The 23,008-nt window shown below is 36.2% G+C and overlaps 1 protein-coding gene and 1 pseudogene across 2 annotated transcripts; both read right to left on the bottom strand.

The window, feature by feature from the left end:
* Positions 1-920: 920 nt before the first annotated feature.
* Positions 921-4,881, bottom strand: LOC110759822 (pentatricopeptide repeat-containing protein At1g08070, chloroplastic pseudogene; annotated as a pseudogene). The gene is made up of 2 exons (XR_015833618.1): positions 1,475-4,881; positions 921-1,327 (listed from the first exon to the last, which is right to left on the bottom strand). The product of XR_015833618.1 is annotated as a pentatricopeptide repeat-containing protein At1g08070, chloroplastic pseudogene (transcript).
* Positions 4,882-5,017: 136 nt separating this feature from the next.
* Positions 5,018-11,390, bottom strand: LOC110759834 (glycosyltransferase family protein 47). Its single transcript, XM_021961973.2, has 4 exons — positions 10,729-11,390; positions 10,144-10,266; positions 7,136-7,303; positions 5,018-6,896 (listed from the first exon to the last, which is right to left on the bottom strand). The coding sequence occupies exons 1-4, from the start codon at positions 11,098-11,100 to the stop codon at positions 5,214-5,216; spliced, it is 2,346 nt and encodes a 781-aa protein (XP_021817665.1). The 5' UTR covers positions 11,101-11,390; the 3' UTR covers positions 5,018-5,213.
* Positions 11,391-23,008: the final 11,618 nt, after the last annotated feature.

Below are 23,008 nucleotides of genomic sequence, written 5' to 3'. Positions count from 1 at the left end.
TTTTATTTTAAAATATCTTTTAAAGTTTTTGCTGCATATGGATTTAGACAGGTATAGCAGAATACCAGAATAGTACAAGACAAACCCTGCTGCTCCACTGTAAAGTTGGACGATATGTTTGGGATAAAATAGTACAAGCCAAAACTGCCAAGGCAAATGCTAAAGGGCAGGTACTAATATGACTCAGTCCTCCCTCTTTCAGCCCATATAGTACCCTGACCATATGCTTACTGGTTCAACTGTTGTAGCCTTAATTTTCTTTTTCTTTTTTGGCAAAAATCACCAAAAATAATTTCTAAGATGAATTTCTTTAAATTTGAAAAAGCATGGAAATAATCTAAAATTTCATGCTGATTTTCTTGTTGCTTCAAGCTTCTTGGGGATCTTTCAATTTTGGTTTGGGTTGCCTTCTGGCAGGGGTGCCTTGTTTCCTAGTTATGTGGCTATGATGTTGCCTTTTGTGAGAGAAAAACTTGGCTATCACTCGTTTAGTTAACCTATCACGTGATGAGAGAGATAGAAAGAAGGATTGCATAAACCGGTTTCGTGTAAGTTTTCTCATTTGTATTGCATCCCCCCCTTCACTTTAAGCACCCAAGAATCCAAACGGGTATTGTAGACGTCTAAAACATGTTGACTAATGTGGAGATCCAGCAGTAAACTACTTTGATCTTGAATTGGATAACAAGGCAAAGCATCCGAACAACCCAAAAAACGAAAATGAAGAGAAAAACCCAACAAAGTTTGATTGAAAAAGATTACTAGAATATTTTAATGAGTGGATGTTTGTTAACGGAAAGGAATGAAATTGAGCAGATTTCTGGCTGATGTAGTAGTAACAGAGAACTGCCTTATAAGTTATAATTATTATAGTTTCCAAAGCTTATGGTAGTGAAACAGGTTTCTTTTGATTTGGCAATGTCGGATAAGTTAATAATAGGGTTCAAAGCCAATTCTGCAGGCATCAAACTACACACTTTCTAGGAGGCAAGCTAGTTGTGGGGTTCTATAATTCCCTACTTCCGCTGGCTTCTGTCTTAGCAACTAAGGTATGCGTGTACGCCATCCAGCTCCATAAACCCAATAAAATTGGGCTTTTTATAATAAAAATGATACAAGGACCTGTAAGTTTTTGTAGCAAACTTTCTACACTAGTGGGAAAACTTGGGGCTTGGTCCATCAACTTAAAGGATTATGGGCATTAGCCATTGATGCATTGTTGGACTTGCGTGCATTAACAGCTCACAGTCCCGACGTGTGCGTGGACGACTGATGCGAGCACTCATCTTTACTTAATGGTGTTTTTGGTAGAAGACAAAAGCAGCTTCTGCATAAGCAAACATAGATCATATAGTACAGTATAATTAAATCTTGTGTGGATCATGGAGTGTAGTTAATAGTTTACAAGATAATTTTTTACATTAAATTACCCAGTAGGTTGACAAAAATTATTAAACTTTATCTTCTTGCTTACCTCTCGGAATATGCAGTAAATCCTCAAAGACCATGATGTTGAACTATGGGATCAAGTTGATCATGCCAGGCGCAATGCGTGCACACTACCAACCCTTTTCTTTCTCAACCCACCGGAACGATTTTCTGTTGATATGCCTCAATCATCAAAAGAATGTTCTTCAATGTGCCAATAGCTCATGGTTCTTTAGGTGGCTCATAATCTCATCCAGCAATTTGTATATGTGTTTACTTCTTTTATGTGATTTGTCACCCTTTCTGAATTCATGAACAACACCATCAAGTTCAATTGAACTGCACCCAGGAGTTTTCTTCATGTTCTTTCCTTTCATTGCCCTTCTCAACTTCACTGCATCCTTCCATCTATTTGCTGAGGAATATATGTTTGACATGAGCACATATGCACCATCTCTCTCTGGCTCTACCTTCAGTAGTTTTTTCATTACACTTTCAGCCAGCTCTACTTTCCCATGGATCCTACAGGCTCCCAATAGGGCCCCCCAGACGAAGGCATCGGGCTCAATTGGCATGTTTTTAACAAACTCCTCTGCTTCGTTAATTAACCCGGCACGGCCTAAAAGGTCAACCATGCAGCCGTAATGCTCTGTCTGAGGTCTGAGCTTGTACACACTTGACATATCTCTAAAATATTTCTGACCCTCTGCAACAAGTCCTCCATGACTACATGCTGCCAGGACTCCTATAAATGTCACCTCATCTGGTTCGATGCCCATTCTAGGCATCTCAGCAAATATATCCAATGCCCTCTCAACTTCCCCATGCATAGCTAATCCAACAATCATGGCAGTATAGGAATATACATCTCTACGTTTCATGCCCTGAAAAACTTTAAAGGCTTGGTCTATGCTTCCACACTTAGCATACATATCCACGAGTGCATTCCCTATAAACCCATCTGCCTCGATCCGATTTCTATCAACATAAGCATGTACCCACTCCCCCAACTCGAGCACTCCAAGATTCGCGCACGAATTCAAAACACCAACTAAAGTAACATCATCTGGCTCAAGACCTATTCTTTGCATCTCCCGGAACACATCCAATGCTTCCTTAAATTTCCCTTGATGTGCCAAACCTGATATCATTGAATTCCAAGAAACTACATTTCTCACAGGCATCTCGTTAAACACCTTATATGCAAAATCAGCATCTCCACACTTCAAGTACATATCAACCAGAGCATTTCCTATAAAAACATCTCGGTAGACCCCATTATCATATATGTATTCATTTATCTTCCTCCCCAAGCTCAAGTCTCCCAATTTAGAGCAAGCAGAGAGAACAATGACCAATGTCATCTCATCTGCCATAATTTTGGCATCACACATGTCAAAGAATGCTTCCACGCCTTCTCTGGGCAACCCCATTTTAACATAACCCTGAATAAGCGTAGTCCATGACACCAAATCTCGTTGAGGACCTTCATCAAACAAGTTGCGGACACAATTTATAACCCCACAAACAGCATAAAGCCTCATAAGAGTGTTCTTCACATACACATTGGACAAAACAAGCCCAGTCTTGATAGCATAGGTGTGCATTTGCTGGCCTTCTCTCAGCGCACGCGACCGCGCGCATGCCTTGAGAACGGAGGGCACAGTGTAGTTATCAGGAAGGAGGCCATTGACAAGCATATGTTTGAGTAATTCCAACAGCTGAAGAAGCGAGCTTGCTTTGTTGTTGGGGTTTGAAGGGAGGCCTTGGATGATGGCATTGTAGAGGCTGAGGCAGAGGTCTGGCTTTTCCAAGTGGTTTAAGAAGGAGAGAATGTGAGTGAAGTTTTTTTCAGTTGAAGAAGTGAGTTTTGGATATATGAGGTGTTGGGTTGGGAGAGGGAGAGGCTTTGTTTTGATGATAAATGCATGGAATTGTTTGAGCTGTGTTGGGCTTATTGATTTGCATGATTTGAGTCTGCCATAAGCTTGGACCCATAATTCTTGGGAGTTCATGTATTCTTGGGAGTGAAATTGAAGAACTAGCAAGGTGGAGGCAGAAGCTAGTCAATTTTCTCTTTTGGGTTTTTTTTGTTTGTTTTTCTGTCAACTATTTACACCCTTCAACTAATGGTTTTGGGGACATTTCAAATTCATAAATCATCTTCAAAAGGTGAATACAAAATTGGGTTCATTATTTCTTTGTAAATACAAGTATTTTTCCACTAAGCTAGACCCCTTGGCGAAAACTTAGCAAAGTTAAAACAAATAAAACCTATGTTCAAGGGAGAGGCTAAGCCCTCGCAGTTAGCTTGCGTAAGTAGAGTTCTTTTGCAAACTAAATGACTTGGCAAGTTGGCTTGTAGAGGTAGAGTTCTTCTTCAAACTAAATGACTTGCAAGCATCCACTGTTGTAGCATCCCTGATGTTAGAGTCAAGTCATTCATTGTAACTTTGACGAACAGCTTTAACGGTGTGAAGTTTGTAGTCGTGAAAATCTTTCTTCAAGCACTCGGCCTTTCAATTCAAGGGAAAATTTGATCCTGCCCAAATTCTGAGTCTTTTTCTCTAACTCACGCTTCTTGGAGCTGGAAGCATCCTCTTGAAGCTTCAAAGTCTTCCCTTTGCGAGATTCAGCTTGGGCCGGTAGATCTTTGAGACGAGAAACCTCTTCCTTCAGGTGACGATCCTCTGTAGAGTCGCGAGCATCTTGAGCTTCAAGACGGAGCTGCAAATTCTCCACTTAAGCTTTATGCTTAGCAGCTTTTAGTTATGCTAGCTCCTGATGATCTCTCTGTTGGGACCGGAAAAGAAAAATCAAACCCCTCTGGAAATGCAAAAATACCCTTACTTGTAACGGGGTTGTGCTATCCCGGCTAATAACACAATGACATGTGAAAAAATTTATCCTACGTGTCATTGCGTTATTAGCCGGAAAAGCAAAAGTGCTATCCCCGCTGTATGAGAGTTTCTCTTATAGAAATGGGGAGAAGAGAGGTGTCAACAGCTAGAGTTTGAGAACTAAAGGAGCCTTCAGCCTCTATAAATTAAGCAACAACGACAGGTCAAAACCCGAACCTTCATCAAGCAAGAAAACCATTTCTTGAGCTGCTGTAAACACTGTCATGCAAAATTCCAAGTATCATCCTCCATTTCTTCGACCACCACATTCCAAGCCTTAATCACGAAAATGCCCTCTGCTTTTAAGCTTGCTTAACTTCCGTTATTGAGTTTACAATTTGTGTTTCAATTTTAGGTTAAGGATTTTAACTGAGAAACTTCCCTAAGTATATTAGCATTGAGTTTAATGTTTTTTTTTGTTTTTTTTATCAACGGCGAAGGGGTTTTTTGAACTTCGACCTCTTCCAACATTAGGGGAAGAAAAACTAAAAGAGAGCTAGGTGGTTCTTTCATTTATATTTCATAACATTATTGCAATCATAATAGATCATACTCTTATCCAGGATTCAGTCTGGGGATATAATAACATACCACATTTTTGGCAATAAAATTCGCAATTTCCATGGGGCGTCCAAAATCATGAGGAATAGAAACTTAAGCCAGATCAATTTCCACCAACACATAAGAAATACCAAAAAAATACAATGTACATCTTACTGATCAAAATTCAAATATATAGATAAACTAAATTCCCCGACAGGAAATTCACAGGGGGCTAGGGAGGGAAAGGAGTATAAAAAGAAACTACTAAAAGTTCACTAAATGAAGAGAGAAGGATTAACAAATTCAGGAGTTGATAAGCGACTAGCTACTCTACCTGCCTGGCTATACATCCCAACCATCCTTCCGGCCATCAAATTCCCACTTGCGACCGGCCAAACTTCCATACATCTCAGAAAACTTCTGGAGGCAGTTGCTCCTTATATGATAGTGAACTTGTGTATTTCGGCTGATTGCAGCACCAGATAACTTGGACGTATCGATTGCCCATGCAGGCCTCACATACTCCACAGTCTTAGATGAGCTTGCATTTGCATACAAGTAATTCATCAGCACGTCCTCGCAGTTGAAATACTTGTCCACGACTTCCCTAGCTTGGCGGGCTTCTTCACCCCAATACCTCTCGAAAGCTACTTGACTATCAAGGAAAGCTGCCCCTGTGAGAATCATGTTGTAACCTTTATGAGTCCGGGCAAATTTCTCACCTCTATACTTCAACGGGCTTCCACCAATTAGCCGGGGGTAGAAACCCACAATACGATCTGGGTGTTGACGCCATATCCTGAATCCCCGCTCAATATCATTGCAAGTCATCATAATGTCGTCATCAAGCTCCAGAACAGCTCGTGTCTTTATCAAAGAATCCATCTTGAACCGATTATTAAGTGAGTTTTGTTTCTCTACCCTGATCCTAACTGGCACTGTGGAGTCAAAATCACTTACTTTAGGAGGTATTCCCTTGTTCCACACCACAACGATTTCTCGCACTGAGGAACATCTAGAATAGTGTTTAACATACATTTTCAAATTCCAAAGACGAGCATCATAGGTCATTGTTAATAAGGTGAACTCTGAGTAGTGACCTTTCAATGGGTAAGCTTCTTCTGCACCGCTGCCACCATATATATATTTAACCCCTGTGCACATAGCTGCGACTCCACATGCCAAAAGTATAGCAAGAACCAGTCTTCCAGCACAGGTATTAGGTTTAATCCTCCCTCTGAAGAATGAAACTTCTCTGTTCAAGCGGCTGCAAAACCGTCTCACTTTCGAAGAAAACAAATGTGACCTTTCCCAGGCCAAGAATGCATCACTCCTCTTACCCGAGTTGTAAGTGCACCAATTGAGGGGAATTAGGCACTTCACAGCTCCAAGTAGTACTCCCAGTAATATAACGAGTACAGCAACAATCACTACTGAAGCACTGCCAAGAATAAACCTCCGAACTGAATCTCCGGAAGGTACCCGGTCTCCATCCATCACTCCAATCCACTCACCAGTATTCAGCTGCTGCACATCAAGATGATGATGGCGAGCACCATTCCAAGCATTGCGCCCCTTACTTGGCTCTATTAACCCTAAGGAGACTTCAACTTCTTTGTACTCGTCTTTGGTAAGAACTTCCACCTTAAAGGTGCGCACTCTTCTCCCATATGTTTCAGCACAGTCTTGACCAAAACGATAAAGATTCCCATTGTAGAAAAATGGTCTGCCTCCATTTCGAGCCCCAAAGCTCTTATCAACATTATATACAGGGTTCTTTTTGTGTGGTTTCCAAGGACCAAGAGGTGAGCTGCTATACCAGATTTCCAACTGTCCATTTTTTCTGGTACCAAATCCACTGTGATCTGAACCAAAAAGCCAATAAGCTCCATTATAATTGATTATGAAGGAATCAACAAGAGGCTTTTTCATGATCACTTTTTCCAGAGTCCATTGCATTGGAAAATTGAGTGCTCGGTACAGACGAAGCTCTCCTTTCATACTGCTCTCAGGCATCATATATATCTGTAAGAAAGAAGAAGAAAGAAGTTATGCAATAGATATAAAATTTACCCTCGAAAATTAGATTATCAGTGGTTTTTTGTGTCTGCAATCAACCCATACATGTGTCCCCGAATGCTGCAACTTGACCAAAGATGCATGAAAAATTGTGCAGATATATTTTTTATGTTTCTTTGCTTCCATTGGCCCTGGTGATGGAATCAATTGGGTTGGTGTGCATGCAAAAGGAAATTGGATCTTACTTGGCCAAGGTAGTTGAAGACATATGGATAAGAGAGATGCCACTCTTCATCCAAGGCAATGCCCAATTGCTGCCATGTTGCTCCCTTATCGGTACTTTTTGAAACCCCTATATCTCCTTGCATGGTGATTGAATTCTTGGTTTCATAGAACAAGTAAAAAATATCTCCCTGAAACGAGAAGCCAAAATATTGAATAATACAATCAAGTAGTTCTAAGCAAAACCACAACAGTTGACACGTTAAGACATTACAGGAATATTGCCAATATCATATTGGAATATACAATCGCAAGTAAAAATCTCCCTGAAAAAAGAAGCCGAAATATTGAATAGTGTCATCAAGTAATTCTAAGCCACAACATTTAGCACGTTAAGACATGCAGTGCGAAGATATTGGAATATACATCTGCAAAGTAAACACTCATTCAAAGGGTATGCATACACAAGGACACAAACGCATGGAGAGCCAATGGCAGTGCTAACAGTCTCCAAAATGCCCATCACCTGGGAGAATTGTAGTCCGGTTGAATAAAGACACAACATTTCATATCTCCGGAAAATGATTTCTGGATTTTCTTGTGTTTACGACCTAGTAAACAACTAGGTCAACAGAAAATCACTTCATGGCCAATAGGAGAAATTGTTAAAAACTCATTAAATAACTTATGCAGGACAGCACAGTGATGGGTGTCTGGGTATAGTTATGGTGGCCTTAGGATGATACAAAATTGTAGAGATAGAAAGTGACTGACATTGACCGGTGTTTACTGTTTGGCCAATGACAGAAATCCAGTCATGGCAGCCCTACCGCCACCCCGCCACCCCAACACCCCCACTACTATAATTCCTGTCTTTATTGTCAATTTTTAACTAACTTCCCAAATAAAATATAGTCATTTTCAATTTATCAAATAATAGAGAATGACTTTTTCCCGAAGGAAATCATTTTTCTTGGAAAATATTTTCCGCCAAATGAAATGGAGCCTTGGTACAATCAAGTAGAAACATCTACTATTTGTATTGAGGTTTGAAAATAGAAGGGATAAAACGGCCAGTACAATGATGAAAAGCTTGACAACAACTTATATTGGTTGTCCCTCTCATGGCAACTGCATTCTATGTAATAAAAATATCAATAACGTGATAATTCCAGCAATGTTTTCAACTAGTGGTGGTCCCGGGCTAAGCACTATCAGAATACACACAGGGCATTATATTATCAAGTTCCTGGAATGTATCTATATCCAAAATGGTCCAGCAACCAGAAAAGTTCAGTGATACCACTATCAAAACAATCTATTGAGAAAAAAACAAAGTCAAGTTTTCACCACAAGAATCCAGAGAAGAATGTCAGCAACAGAGAAGCACTCTCCCACTACCTATGAGTATTTATCAAAATCATGCCTTGCTCGAGAAAGACGAACCAACCAAACATAATAATAGCACAACATCAAATGGTGCATGAATGAAGTTTGACACTAAATCATGCACTTAATATGCTACACAGGAGATTTGACCTAAAAAAAAATCCTACACAGGAGACAGTATCGTAAAATGAAATATATCTCCTCCACTACAACTGTCCAACAAACACATATAAACCATATATAGTCAACAAATTTAGAGAAATATGAACTTTACGCTTGACCTTGATAGTAGCAATCAACTAGAATTTTACTAAGGATAATAAGAACCAATATATAAAAAGAGAAAATAAAAAAGAATGCGAAGAAAAAACATATTTGCCTCAAATGCACAACAAAAATGGCATGGCCTACAACACACCAGCAGTTCGGAATCAGAGATGGCAAAGAATTTCAGTGCTTTCAGAAGAATAAATTATAAGAGAAACTATCATTCTGCAAGAAGTGCCTATGACACAAGCTTACAGAAGGACAAATGATATCTAGCCAGCATCCAACAACAGGGTGTTTTGAACAAGAGCAATGATATTCACAAAGTGCAATAAGATTGCAACCAATGGGCAATGAAAAAGGGGTTATGCTTATTACATAGACACTGACACTAAGCGCATAAAGATGATTTCTGCAGACAAGTAATCCAAATGTAAAAAAGACAGCCACTTCTAGTACAGAGAATCACTACAGCTGAAGTTTGAACTTGAGAAAGGTTTACTGCATCCATTATGGTTAATGTTTAAAGTGAGAATACCCATAAGAATCAGATTATTGCAAGGTAAAACAATTTCTCAAAATTTTAAAAATTATAAGGTACAAGGAAATAACACTCACTAATTCACCCTCATCGTCGTGTCCATGCTTTCCAGATTCATATACACAACATATTATCAGTGTCATCCTACTGAACCATTAATACAAGTGATCCTTTCTAAACCTAGAACCAAAAATTATATATCTTTTCAATTACTAACAACCATGCACATAAATTGGAACACTATAAACCTTTCCAGTTTCTATATTGGCATACTAAATTAGAGGACCATCAACGTCCGTCAGAACAATGAGGTAAGGCATAACTCAAACTAATCCTGATTGCCTCTGTCACAAACGTTGCCTTCAGCGATGTTACTGCTAATGATCAATTCAAAGTATAAACTAACAATTGAAACTTTGGATAACATCAGTAATGCCATCATTATGCTATTCTCACCCACTTGCTTAAATTCACTTAAACTTGTTACCACTGTTGCTAATAAGAACAGAAAAATATAAATGAAACCTTCAAACTTAAGTGTATCAAATACCGAGTCCAGCCCTTTACATCCCACCCCAAGGAAACATGATAATATCCTACCATCTCCCCTTGAGATTTAAGCATGAAACCATGTAGTCCTCAAGGTTTTATCAGAAACATGACCATAAATACTCTGCTATTACAATTTACTCAAGGTTATAAACGTACAAGCCATGAAATTTCAAGTGCCTTTGCTATAGTACATTAAATTGGTCCTTCGAATATTGACATGCAATCAATTAGATTACAGAAGTGTAAAAACTAAGAAATTTGAATAGAGACCAGAGCAATTACCTGGACATAAAGGAAAGGATCAGCAACAAAATTACTTGGAAAACCAGCATCAGAAACTGAAGCACAAGTCACAACTGGGTTGGCCACTGGCCAAGCCGCAGTTTTGTCCCTCCATACATTCATCTACACCGAATTCCAAACCATTTTTCAAAATTCAAAGTCACCCAAAATCCATAATTTAACAGATAAACTACCCAGCTCACAAATTTTATTTTTTTATTTTTTTGAAAAAGGAATTAAAACCCAAAATAAAAAGTAACCAAACAATAAAAGAACAACCCATAGAAGAAAAACTCAAGTTAACCACCGCAGTTTGCTTGAAGAAAAACTTTTCCTCCAAGAAAACAAAAGAAAATTATAATAATTTACTGTGCAAAAACCACACTTTCAGCAAAGCCAATTTCTTCCCGAAGATGTCAAAATCAAAACAAACCAAATTGAAATATCCTAGGCAAACCCACCACAACCCAAAAACTAAACCAAAAATAAATTAAAAAATTCGAAAAATACCCATATTAGAAAAACACAAAACACACACACCCAGACAGTAAAAAATTACAAAATTAAAGAAATTAAGAATCTTACAGCTTCAATGGGTTTGAGGGAAAAAGGAGAGTCGCCGAAGAAAACACCAACAGACCAGGAACCTTCATTGTCCTCCTGACAACCAAGCATGGAGGAAGACGACAAGGCCGTACGAGCATAATAGGGCGTGAAAGCGAACCAGACGTAGAGCGTGGCCACTGATCCGAACAACACGAAGCAGCCCAAGAAGAAAACGAACCCCGAGGACATTAAACACCTCCATCTACACCTACACTTGAGGCTCACGTTGCAGCAGCCGTTATTGCTTGTACCATTGGTACAACCACCCACAGCACCGCCGCCGCCACCGCCGCCGACAACACTACCACCGGACCCACCACCGCCACCACTCCCCGCCGGACTCGAACCCATTTATTTTTTCAAAAAAAGAAAACCCCACCACCAAACGCTGACGTGTCACCGCCGCAGAAACGACGCCGTAACTACCTCCACCGGCATTTTTGTTTAATTGATTTGATAATTAAGCGCTTCTTTTTTTTCGGATTTTAGCCGTATAGGTTTGGGAAAAAAGAGAAAAAAGGTGACGGAGCGAGAGAGGTTTGAGTTGTGTTCTTATAGGTAAAGCTTACGAAGAAATTTAAGGAAAAAGTGTGAGTACATGGAAAATGTATATGACTGTATCTATATAGAGTGGTCCGCCGATGAAGCCTTATAAGAGGACTAGAGTGATCCCACGATATCTCACTTTACTCATTCTTTTTATTTTTTTCACCTTTATATGTTTATATTTATTATTTTTTACAAGCGATAGTCTATATTATAAGGATGAGATTTTTCACACACGCACATAACTAAGATGTCATAAAATATTATGAGTGTTCGAACCTGAGACCTCTAATCCGCAAGCCAAGTTCCCTTTTCTACTATTTTGTTTAATTATTGGCTTAAGAGCAAAAATGGTTGTTTTTGAATTATGTGGGGCTTTTCACTTTTTTGTAGCTCGTGAAAGGAATAAATTAATCATGGCACAATCCAAAGAGTACAATTTCGGTTCTGATCTTCTCCTGAATATTAATAAAATTTTTTAAAAAAAAAAGGGGGGGGGGAAACAATATTTTTTCAAATAGTATCATTCTTCTTCTTTTTGAATAAATTTATTAAAATAAAATAAAATTTTGGAATCTGGAAAAAAAAAAAAATTAAGAATTTAGCAGCAGTGCCATCAAAGCTAATGTAAATCTGATTTTTTTTTTTTTTCCCCTCAAATTTTTATGGTAGGCACCGTAACTTTTGTGGAAACAGAAGATATGGGTGGTATTAACAAAGAAAGCTAATAAAGACACTCAGAAATCAATATTGTATTTATGAACCAATTGCAATTAAAGCCAAGTTATAATTTCTATGAGATTAATTATGGGCTGAGAAGGCTGAGCACAAATAATCTCGAGCTTTTATAAGATGAGTATACCAAAGCTCAAGCTCGAGCTTTAATCTCTAATAAGCCTAATATTTTGTTTGAACGACCTGAACATGATTCGAACTCAAATTTTATTGAATCAATTTACAGCCTTTAAATTAATTGACAGAATGTGTACTTGACTCATATGTATTCAATATTTACACGTGGATATGTTGTGTTGTAGGGTAGCACAAAAAGATTGAAGTAAGTCCTCCAAGTTAGCATTTTGTCAAATTAATTTGAGGAAAACCTTGATTTGATCTTAATGGCAACCATTTTTTGATAAAATAGCAATAGTATTTTATTGATAAGATAAACAAAAATAAGTACAAAGCAACTAAGGTGCTGAGTATGGATACAATTTCTTCAGTGACCAAACGCAACAACAAGTTGAACTGATTTGGAGAGAATCCGCACAACCCAAAAAATAATTAAAATCCCTGAATCAATAATCAAAAGCACATGTACTCAAACATTCAATAAAGATTTTTCGCATGACGGCAAAAACAACAAATCCGTATCGAAAGCCAAAAAGAAATAAAATATCCTATACAAAAAACAAACTACATCAAACTCCTAAAGAGTTCATGGGAATTATTAGACTAAAACAAACTAAGAAACAAGACCACCATGCACATCCTTTCGGGCAACCCAAAGAGAGCCATATCACCATACCGGTTAAACTCATAGTGTCGCACAGGGGCGGAGCCAATTAAGGCCTAGGAGGGTCATATGACCCTTCTGACCCAATGGTAACAGTGTACAGATTATCTTATTGACCCTTCTGACCCAATGGTAACAGTGTACATATTACCTTATTTCCACTTTCAACATTTAAGTAAATGTCTTTGTCATTTTACTTTTATTTATTTTTATATTACTCCATTTACTTAAGTTTACAATGTAAATAAGGAAGTACCCCCCATTTGGATTCAAATAAAAATACTAGAAAATCAAATTCCCACCAAATCAAAATATGAAAAATCGGTTTTAGTGTAAAATACGATTTAGGCTAAAAATGATGGCTCATTAAGTCAATATATACTTCATACTAAATTCCCATAAAATCAAGTTTTCTTATTTGATGTGTGAGGAATAAAAGCCGCCAAAAATTATCTTCAGAAAATGATTATTCCAAAAACCCAATTTTCATACTTAGTCAATATTTTTACATAAAACAATTTTTCATGTATGATATGAATGCATGAAGGAACTAAGGTCAATCTAGGTAAAAAGCCTAATCCACTATAATGTTAAACCCTATTTGGTTTATGTTAAAACTTATTGAAAATTAGTTTATGGAGCTATGAACTAGCGTGGTTTATATGATTTAATGTTTACTTTTATTTCTACAAAGACTATAGAAATTGTAAGTATACGTACCAAAAAAAATAATCATTAAATTTTAAGCTAATAACTTTAGCTAGCCCACCCGTTGAAAAATTCCTGATTCTACCCTTGATGAAGCATATGGAAGTGGGTGGTAGAGCAACTGGTTTGACCTTCTACCACGTAAGTGTTTTTATTCATGTTCAGGTTAATTAGCAACATCTTCCAATATTGTCTTAAAACCCATTAAATATTTTTGGAACAACAACCATCAAAGTTTTCTTATATAATTGAACTTATTCTAAAATATTTATGTAGAAAAATAATGGATACTTAAGATTTTAGGTTATTAATCTATTATCTCATAGTTTTATTCTCATGGCACATCCTTGTATGCATTTTTCTTCTCCTCTAAACCATCATAGTCCAAGTCTGGTGGTGGTATGGCTTTTTCATTTATCTTGGCTAATAATGTTGACCCTCCTTGAGAGAATTCCTGGCTACGCCGCTGGTGTCGCACCAACTAAACTTGAACCCGATGCAACCTGACATCATCTACGCTTCGTAGCTCCGAATCTACAACTGGAGACAAATCATTGCATGTGCAGGCCAAAAAACGACAACTATATCATGGTTACAGCAACTTTTCACGACAACTGCTTCTGCATCACAAAACAAAATATTTATAAATAAACAAATAAAACAAAGAATCAGAGGGAAAAGGAATGGAAAGAAAGTAATTGAGGATTACCAACAATCACAATAACACTCCCTCATTATGAAGTCCCAGTCTTGAAAAATCACGGGTGTGATTGGTGATTTTATCCGTGCCTCACTTTGAATTGAATTTCCAAAATCTTAACAAACACTGTAATGACCTCGAATGGAAGTGATTTTTCATATTAATAAACATGCCATAGAGAGACTACCATTACTAAATACTTACCAATAAATTACTATCAATAAATTAAAACAAATTGTTTGACAAAAAATAAAAAATGAATTATATTTAAAATATGCAATGCGAAGCGTAGGATTTATGAATATTTCGTGGGGCATGTATACTTTTGTGGTAAGTGGATGTTTCATTTAGGGGAGCTGCTACAATGTGGGGGATGTGAGTGAGGGGTTCAATCCGACCATACAATGATTTAAAAAGTTTAAGTTTAATATTTTCCTTTATAGTGGGATTGAACTCCTCACCCACAACCCTCTCATTATTGCATTTCCGTTCATTTAGTGCTCCGTACTCAATAAAATTGATGGACAACTTCTTCTAAAGTTCTATAAATATAAAAATAAAAACAAAAATTCTTCTAAATGAATTTTGCGTGGGACATCAAAATTTAGAGGTGAACCATCAAGCTCTCATTTATACAAGGGTCATTTTCACAAATGATGTAGAGATTTACAAAATTATCACATTTGGTTTTGTATATTTTTTTCATTACAGATTTGGTACTCAAGATTTCCTCACGTGCATCAAATTGATCTCTACCATAAAATACTGTAACATTTCATTTATACAAGGTTCATTTTCACAAATGATCCTGAGATTTATGATTTTATCACATTTGGTTTTTTATATTTTTTGGGTTACAGATTTGGTACTCAAGATTACCTCGCGTGCATCAAATTTATCCATACCATAGCATTCTGTAAGAAATTCAGTTAATAGTAATGAAGCAATAGATTTCTTAACTTGTAAGTCTTAGAGCTTCAAGGATAGAGGGGCCATTTCATAGTCATAGACTCACAATATATTAGTCAATGTCGAAATCACTTGTCCTTTGTATTGGTAGCGTACAAAATTCAGTACAAATGTTAGCTACAATTTTTTTTAAGGGAAAGAGTCACCTGTTGACAAAATTTGTAGCGTGTCCTTGATTTACTCGAATTTAAAACAACATAAATAAAAGTTGACACAATTGAAACCACGGAAATTAGAATGATAAAACTGGCAAACTACATGAACCAAAAACGACCATTTACATTTATTTCTTATACTCAATTATTAGTTGCAAAATTTTGAAAAAAAATACATGAAAATTGTTTGGACTTGCGACATGTTTGCACCAAAACTATGCAACTGAAATTCATTGATCTCAATATAAAAAGAATATCCTCAGAAAGAAGGAGATCATCCAGCTATACAATTGAGGAGCATAATTCAAATTGAATTTCTTAACCATATATGATGTACTTACCAATGCAATGTTGAAAATATCGGGGGGAAGGTGTTACACGGGAACATGTTATTTGTCCTATTAAAACTATAAATAAAAAAACTGTCAACTTTGAAATTATTATATCATTTATTTATGAAGAGCAGCCCGTTGAAGCTTGAACCAGAAATTGCGTTATTCTTTAGGGGAGGGCTTTGTTTGGGAGGGCTTTGTTTGGGAAGGCTGGTTTTGAATGTAGAATATGAAAAAAAAAAAGTGGGTAATCGCCTATTGGAAAGAGAAGCCAAGTGGGGATTTTGAAAAAGAAAAAGAAAAGAGATAATGAGAGGAATCGATGATGGATTCAGCTTTCTTGACCTTGACTTTGTCAACCTTATTTCAAATCAAATTGTATACTTCAGCACCTCCGATGATGTTATAATTTAAAATCCAATTTGCAGTTTTATATAGAAGACTAGTTACAATGCTAATCGGCAGTTACAGCTATCTTCTCTTTGGGATAAATGAAATTTGATAACAATTTGGCTTCTAGAAGCTCATACCGTACGTATTATAAAAACTACTTCTACAACGGGTTCATACAGCCACAACAAAGCTACACTATTATGGGGCTATATTCGTCACAAATATATATTGTTCTCGCCATCTATGTGAATCGAATCCAAAACTCTCAACCGAGTTTTAAGACGACGATAAAATACCAAAATCTTACATACTTTTAACTACATAAATTAAAAGTTTTAACTTATATCCATAAATCTCCTTGCAAACGATGTTGGAAAAGCCACAATTTGATGAAAGAAACATTGATAAGGACAAATGAATATGGATGAATGATGTAGAGAACAAAGATGAACCCTTATGCTTAGTGCACAATGCTTTTATTGATTGCGTGCAGGCCTTCATTTGAATATGCGCACAAAGCTTGAGGGCAGTTTGAAATTGATTTGGTTAGACTTAGAGCACTTCGTTTATACCAAAACAAGTTTGACCCTTCATGAACAAACCAATAGCAAACCAAAAACAAAGAGAAAAAGTTGGAATAACATTATATTTTACACACCAAGGCGGAGCCACAAATACTCAATAACATACTTTTCCAAAGTCAAATTCGGCTTTCGATGATTGGGCAAAGGAATGGAAAAGTTCTTATCTTAATTTTGAATAAGGAATGAAAAGATGTTTTATCAGCTGTTATGTCAATGCCAAACTCAAAATTTGAAATCAGTTATTTTTGTCTTTTATAAGCATATAAGTTTAATTATTTTTTTCGATTAGTTATATACTCATTTTTAGAACCGGTGATATAGATAAATCATACGCCATTTAATTTCAATAAATAAACCCAAAAAAGTTCAAAAAATGACAACTGGCCATACTGAATTTAGTTTTGATTATTAAATTACTTTGATGTCCTATAAAGTGTTTTGAGTTTTTTTCATGAGGTTTTGGGGTTGTGCTTGTTTTAAGAAATCGATGACACTTTTATAATTTATGGGAATTTCGAAGCCTCTTTGTTAAGTTGTAAATGGGTTTTGGCTATATCTCAAAAAAGTCTATTTCATTTAGGGTTTTTATTTATTTATAATTTGGACTTATATTTTGAGATATAATAGTGAATCTCCCAAAAAAGAGCGCATATGTATGTATTCGTATATATATAATGATTTAGGATTGTATATGAAGTTTAATTCCTTCGAAGAAATGTGCTACGTACTTAGCATCCCAAGCAAATTTAATCAAAATTGTATCTCATAAATTAATATCTCCAGAATTCTCTCAGATTTTTCTCCATTTGGCATGCAAAACAAGTGATTGCCTTGAAATCTTCTAAATCACGTACTTTGACCATAAATTAACCCCAAAAAAAAAAGAAAATTTGGATACAGACACTCACATTAAATGCATTCTTGATCCTTGTCAAGTTGTCGTGTGGTCATGGTTGATCCCCCACCCACCCCACCTCTTAATGATGACGGCATGGGTCTGACACGGTTTCTTCCCTAAATTGAGGTTATCCACTCCCCTAATCCGTCCTACCTGGCCCGGTGGAAGCTTTGATTTGATCCGATCAAAGTCCTTTGTTGACCACACATAATCACGTGTCAACAATATTGTAATCGTGATTGTTTCATAATATACCCTATTGTAATTATCTATCCTCATTGTTTTGAAATGTATCCTAATATTACAATCTATCTATCTAGGAGGATTCTGATAGTTTTGTATTGTTAAGAAACCCTAGGTGGGGATGGTCACAAACTGCATTAGACATGGAGTAGAAATTCTAAATCATCAAATTTATACCCACATTCTTGTTTTTGTTAATATTTTAATCCTATTATGAGCTGACGTGCCATGAGAGTGTCGCGTGTGGCAGTGACTGACGATGCCACGTCAGTCATTGCTAGGAAAAAAAAACTAAAACTCGTCGTTTTTGTTTTCGTTTTAGAGCACTTTCACCTCTGGCAAAATGGGACCTAGGCTCCAAAAACAACCCCCACAAAGGAAGAGTTGCCATGGCAAGAAGTGGGCCCACCAAACTGGGCAAGCTCAAAGACAAGACTTGCTTGGGTTGTTGCCTGAGCATATTGACGTCAGCGGCCAATCTAAATATATAAAAAAATTCAGAATTTTTTTTCTATAAATACGTAACCGTGTTCTTCACTTCCCACACCAAAATCCATACAAATTCCTCTCATCATATCTCATGTAAAGCCATGGGTGAGAATGTATATAAAAAATTGCCTCACTATTCACTCGAATAATATTTGTCCTTACTTGCTCTTGCCCTTTGTCATAGCCAGTGGGGTGGAAGTGCTCTTAACGCATTTTACCATTTTCAACAATTTTATCTCAAAGTAACGTTTTTAAATAAATAAAACGGTTAAAAAAATGGACGGGCATATTTCAAATCCAAATGACTGTGTTCACATGTGCAGCCTCACCTAAGAAAGTTTGCACACAATTATTTTGTGCAATAACAATCGAATTCTATAAACATTTTATTAGAGAGTGGTCGTGTCCTACAAGTTTTTATATGCAAATAGAAACCTAGATTCTTTCATTGTTGCCTTAAAAGCTGTGTTACTCATCAAGGTGGGTTAAGAACTCTGTCGTTTTTGTTTTGTTCTCAAGGAACTACTTTGTCGATTGGAAGGTTTGGCATTGAATTTGATATACACAAGAAGAGAAGGTGAAACATGCAAAATGTTCGCATATATACGATAAAGTTGGTGTTAGAGAGATAACATTGTAGATATTCGCAACACATTGGAGAGCTTTTAGATCCCATCCTAAGATGCCCATTGAAATCTAATGAGAAAAAAAAAAAATTAGACTGGGTTCAAAGGAGAATTGGCTATTCAACTTTGTAAACACCGTGATTTATAAATATAATCTTCCTAGCATTTTCCATATGATAATATTTGCAAAGTTAGGAGCACCGGTCCCTGAATAAAAAATGGATAAAGTCTATAGAAAATAATTAAAAATTAAAAAAATAAAGAATTTTTTTTTAAAAAAAGTCACTTTTGTGACCATTTTATCTGTTTTTCTCTCACCTTGGAAGTAGAATGTGTGGATGGTAGGGGCTTCTGTAACACGACATGTGGAAGTGGACAATTTTCTCCCTGATCGTGACTGTCATGCAATGCAACAGCTTTCGGGTAGGACCTTACGTTAAAGAGCTATTGACCTGGAAAGCTAAGTCCAGGGTCTGGCGTGGGTGTGGGTGTGGGGAGAATAATATTGGATTGTTAAACATTCTTTTGGAGTGGGTGTGGAGAGAATAATAGTTGGTTAACCATTCTTGTTTTCATTATGTTGATGAGTTTTAGCTTTAGGTGACGTAGAGAACAGATTGAAATCTCCCTTGAATTAAAAACAAGGGGATATGTTAGATCGTTGCCATAATATTTGGTATTTGGAGAGACGCATGTATTAAGAGCATCTTTAACGTGAAGGAAGTTGAAGTTCCACCTCAAAATTAATTGGCAATGGGGGGAGTAGCTCAACTCCTTATAAACCCAGACTAGGTCTCTTAACTTTTCAATGTATGACCAACACTCTCAACACGCCCCCGCACGTGTGAGGAACTTTCAAGCCTAACACGTGGACAACACATATTGGGTAACGTGGGAGCACGTGCGGCCGTTGGGCCCAACACGTGAAGCCTTGCTCTAATACCATGTCAAACAATATGGGTAGAATATTTTCATGTTGTATTTCATTCTCCAAAAGGAGGTATTTATAATACAAGGTTACAAATCCTAGCAGGGTTATATTAGGAAATAAGATAAAGTCTTAATTACATAACATCTATACAAAAAGGAAATAAATAGAATCCTAATATACTAGGAAGTAAATCTCCTAATTATATTAGGATCTCGCTAACATAACGGACTCTCTATATGAGTTTTTTTAGCTAAAATTTAGAGATGAATTGAAAAAGCTCAACTCCAACTATGTCCTAGATTCATCTTCTAAAATAGGGCGACTTCTAGGACTCTTAAATCAAAGAAATGATAAATGAACTCCTAATGACTCCTTATTACTAATGATCATTTTTTCAATATTCCTAATTATGGTAACTACCAAACTAGAGACACAGTCGGAGTATAAATTTTATAAGGAGTTCCTAATCTAATTTTATAGTTTTCTAAGCTAACATTTAGTTTGAAAATAGAGATTATATATGATTGAAGATGATTAAGCTCATCTCCTTTATAAATATCCACTACATATTAAGTCGGTAATCAATACAAAATGTACTTAGAAATATGATCAATCCACCTTTCCAAATAAGCTCTTGGCTTTTCATTTCGAAAAGATAGGTAGTCTTTATCCTCCCCCTCCCCTAAAAAAGACAAACATTTGTACTTAGATAGCCCATGCATTATGATAACTCGATTCATACAAGTTTTTCTGCGATTGATGAGATAAAAATGAGATGTTTTCATATTTTGAGAATATAGCCAATCATTTTTCCCTTAGTAGCTAAGGTAACCCATGCATGAGAACTCAATGCGTTTGATAGAAAATCACCACAAAAGGTAACGGTCGAGCTATATGCAATATCTGCCATGGGATGAGAATTTGAAAGAAGTCACTATAATGGGTAATGGAATGGGCTGAAACTCACCTTGGTCGCTAACTTTTCATCTGTGGTGGTGGAGAGTTGAGAGTGACTCCTTATGACAGTTTGGCTACAAGACACCTATAATATTGATCTCCAATCGTATGCCCTAAAACAAATAAAGCTTCATGGAATAACATCACTGTCTGACAACTACTCACGTGCGCGAACAACTGTCTTTAACATCACTTGCGAGTTGTATATACTTTGTAAGTATATGAAGGAATATTAAATTGGTGAAAACGGCAGTAATATAATTACAGATTTTGTATCAAGTAAACATTAGCTTGATTTGTTAAAAAATAAAAATAAAAATAAATAAAATAAATAAATAAATAAAATTTCAATATTTAACTTGTATTTGTTTTATAAAATTATAAAATTTAAAAAGGTTGGTCATAACAAAGTTGTTTTCTCCCCCCGTTAGCAATATTTAGAATAAAATGAATTTGACCAAAAAAAAACACATTGTGTTTGCTTTTTTATTTAAATAACTTGGGAGCGTTTATGGTCCCCAAAGCCTAATTAAAAGCAACCCCCCTTGGTCGCCTGTTGGAATTCCAGGATAAGTGTCCCTCTCCAATGTAATGTATCTATCGCTAATTCTCAACAAAACAAAACAACAACCAAAAAAAAAAAAAGCCTAATTAAAAGCAACCCACTTTGCCACTTGCTATTATTTTTTTGTGCCTAAAATTCTTTGTGGTGAGCTGGATTCTTTCAAGAACAAAAATTCTTTGCCGCCATACAATGAATTCAAGTTGGTTTTTATAAATACAAGTTGCGTATAAGATGTGCTTCATATTATTATTATTGTTATTATTATTAGCTAAAAACAAAGCATGGAAAATAATAGACTTTATCTTCTGAAGGGGAATACTCTAACCATGGAAATTGGGAGAACCAAGAATATTGAAATTGACAATATTGCGATCCAAACTGAGACCTCAAATATTCTGAAAGTTTTGGTTGGTACTTGGTAAGGTCCAACTTTGATATAAGCACGTCGAACCTCATCACGTTGATTAATAGGGTAATCACATATTTGAATACGTTTCCCAGGGTCTCATTCCAAATAAGCAACATCAAACTCATTGAGTTCAACTACTAGAGATGTGTGATGAAGTTGCTCAATTGGTGGTGAAGCCTTATTATTGGATGTAGAAGCCTTGTTAATGTCTAATTTATCATCATCGTCTTTTTTCTTGAAGAATAAATGAATAGTTTTTACTCTTTTACTTGCTTGATTCTGATGTGACATTATAATAAACTTCACAAATACAAAGTGCAAAATATAAATATAAATAATTAAGTTTCACATATGTTTTCATTATGTTGATGAGTTTTAGCTTTAGGTGACATAGAGAATGGATGGGTGAAGTGAATAATGTAGAAGTATTAGATTGAAACCTCCCTTGAAGTAAGAAAACAAGGGGATATGTTAGATCGTCGCAATAATATTTGGTATTTAGGGAGAACGCATGTATTAAGAGCATCTTTAACGGACTCTTTGTATGAGTTTTTAAAGCTAAAATTTAGAGATGAGTTGAAAAAGCTCAACTCCAACTATGTTCTATATTTATCTTCTAAAATAAGGAGACCTTTGGGGCTCCTAAATCAAAGAAATGATAAATCAACTCCTAATAATGATCATTATTTTAATATTCCGTTGTAACTACCAAAACTAGAGACACAGTCGGAGTATAAATTTTATAGTTTTCTAAGCTAACACTTAATTTGAAAATAGAAATTATATATGATTGAAGATTATTAAACGCATCTCCTTTACAAATATCCACTGCATATAAGTCGGTAATCAATACAAAATGTACTTAGAAAGATGATCAATACACCTTTCCAAATAAGCTCTTGGCTTTTCACTTCGAAAAGATAGGTAGTGTTTATCCTCCCCCTCCCCCTCCCCTAAAAAAGAAAAACATTTGCACTTAGATGCTCATTACTAATTAACCCGATTCATACAAGTTTTTCTGCCATTGATGAGATGAAAATGACATGTTTTCATATTTTGAGAATATAGCCAATTATTTTTCCCTTAGTAGCTATAAGACCCATGCATGAGAACTCAATGCATTTGATAGAAAATCACCACAAAAGGTAACGGTCGAGCTATACGCAATATCTGGCATGGGATGAGAATTTGAAAGAAGACACTATGCTATAATACGTAATGGAATGGGCTGAAACTCA

Source organism: Prunus avium, chromosome 2, assembly GCF_965620075.1.
Source record: "Prunus avium chromosome 2, drPruAviu1.hap1.1, whole genome shotgun sequence".
NCBI classification, from domain to species: domain Eukaryota; kingdom Viridiplantae; phylum Streptophyta; class Magnoliopsida; order Rosales; family Rosaceae; genus Prunus; species Prunus avium.
The sequence above is the reverse complement of the archived record's forward strand: the minus strand, read 5'-3'. Positions and strand labels throughout refer to the sequence as shown.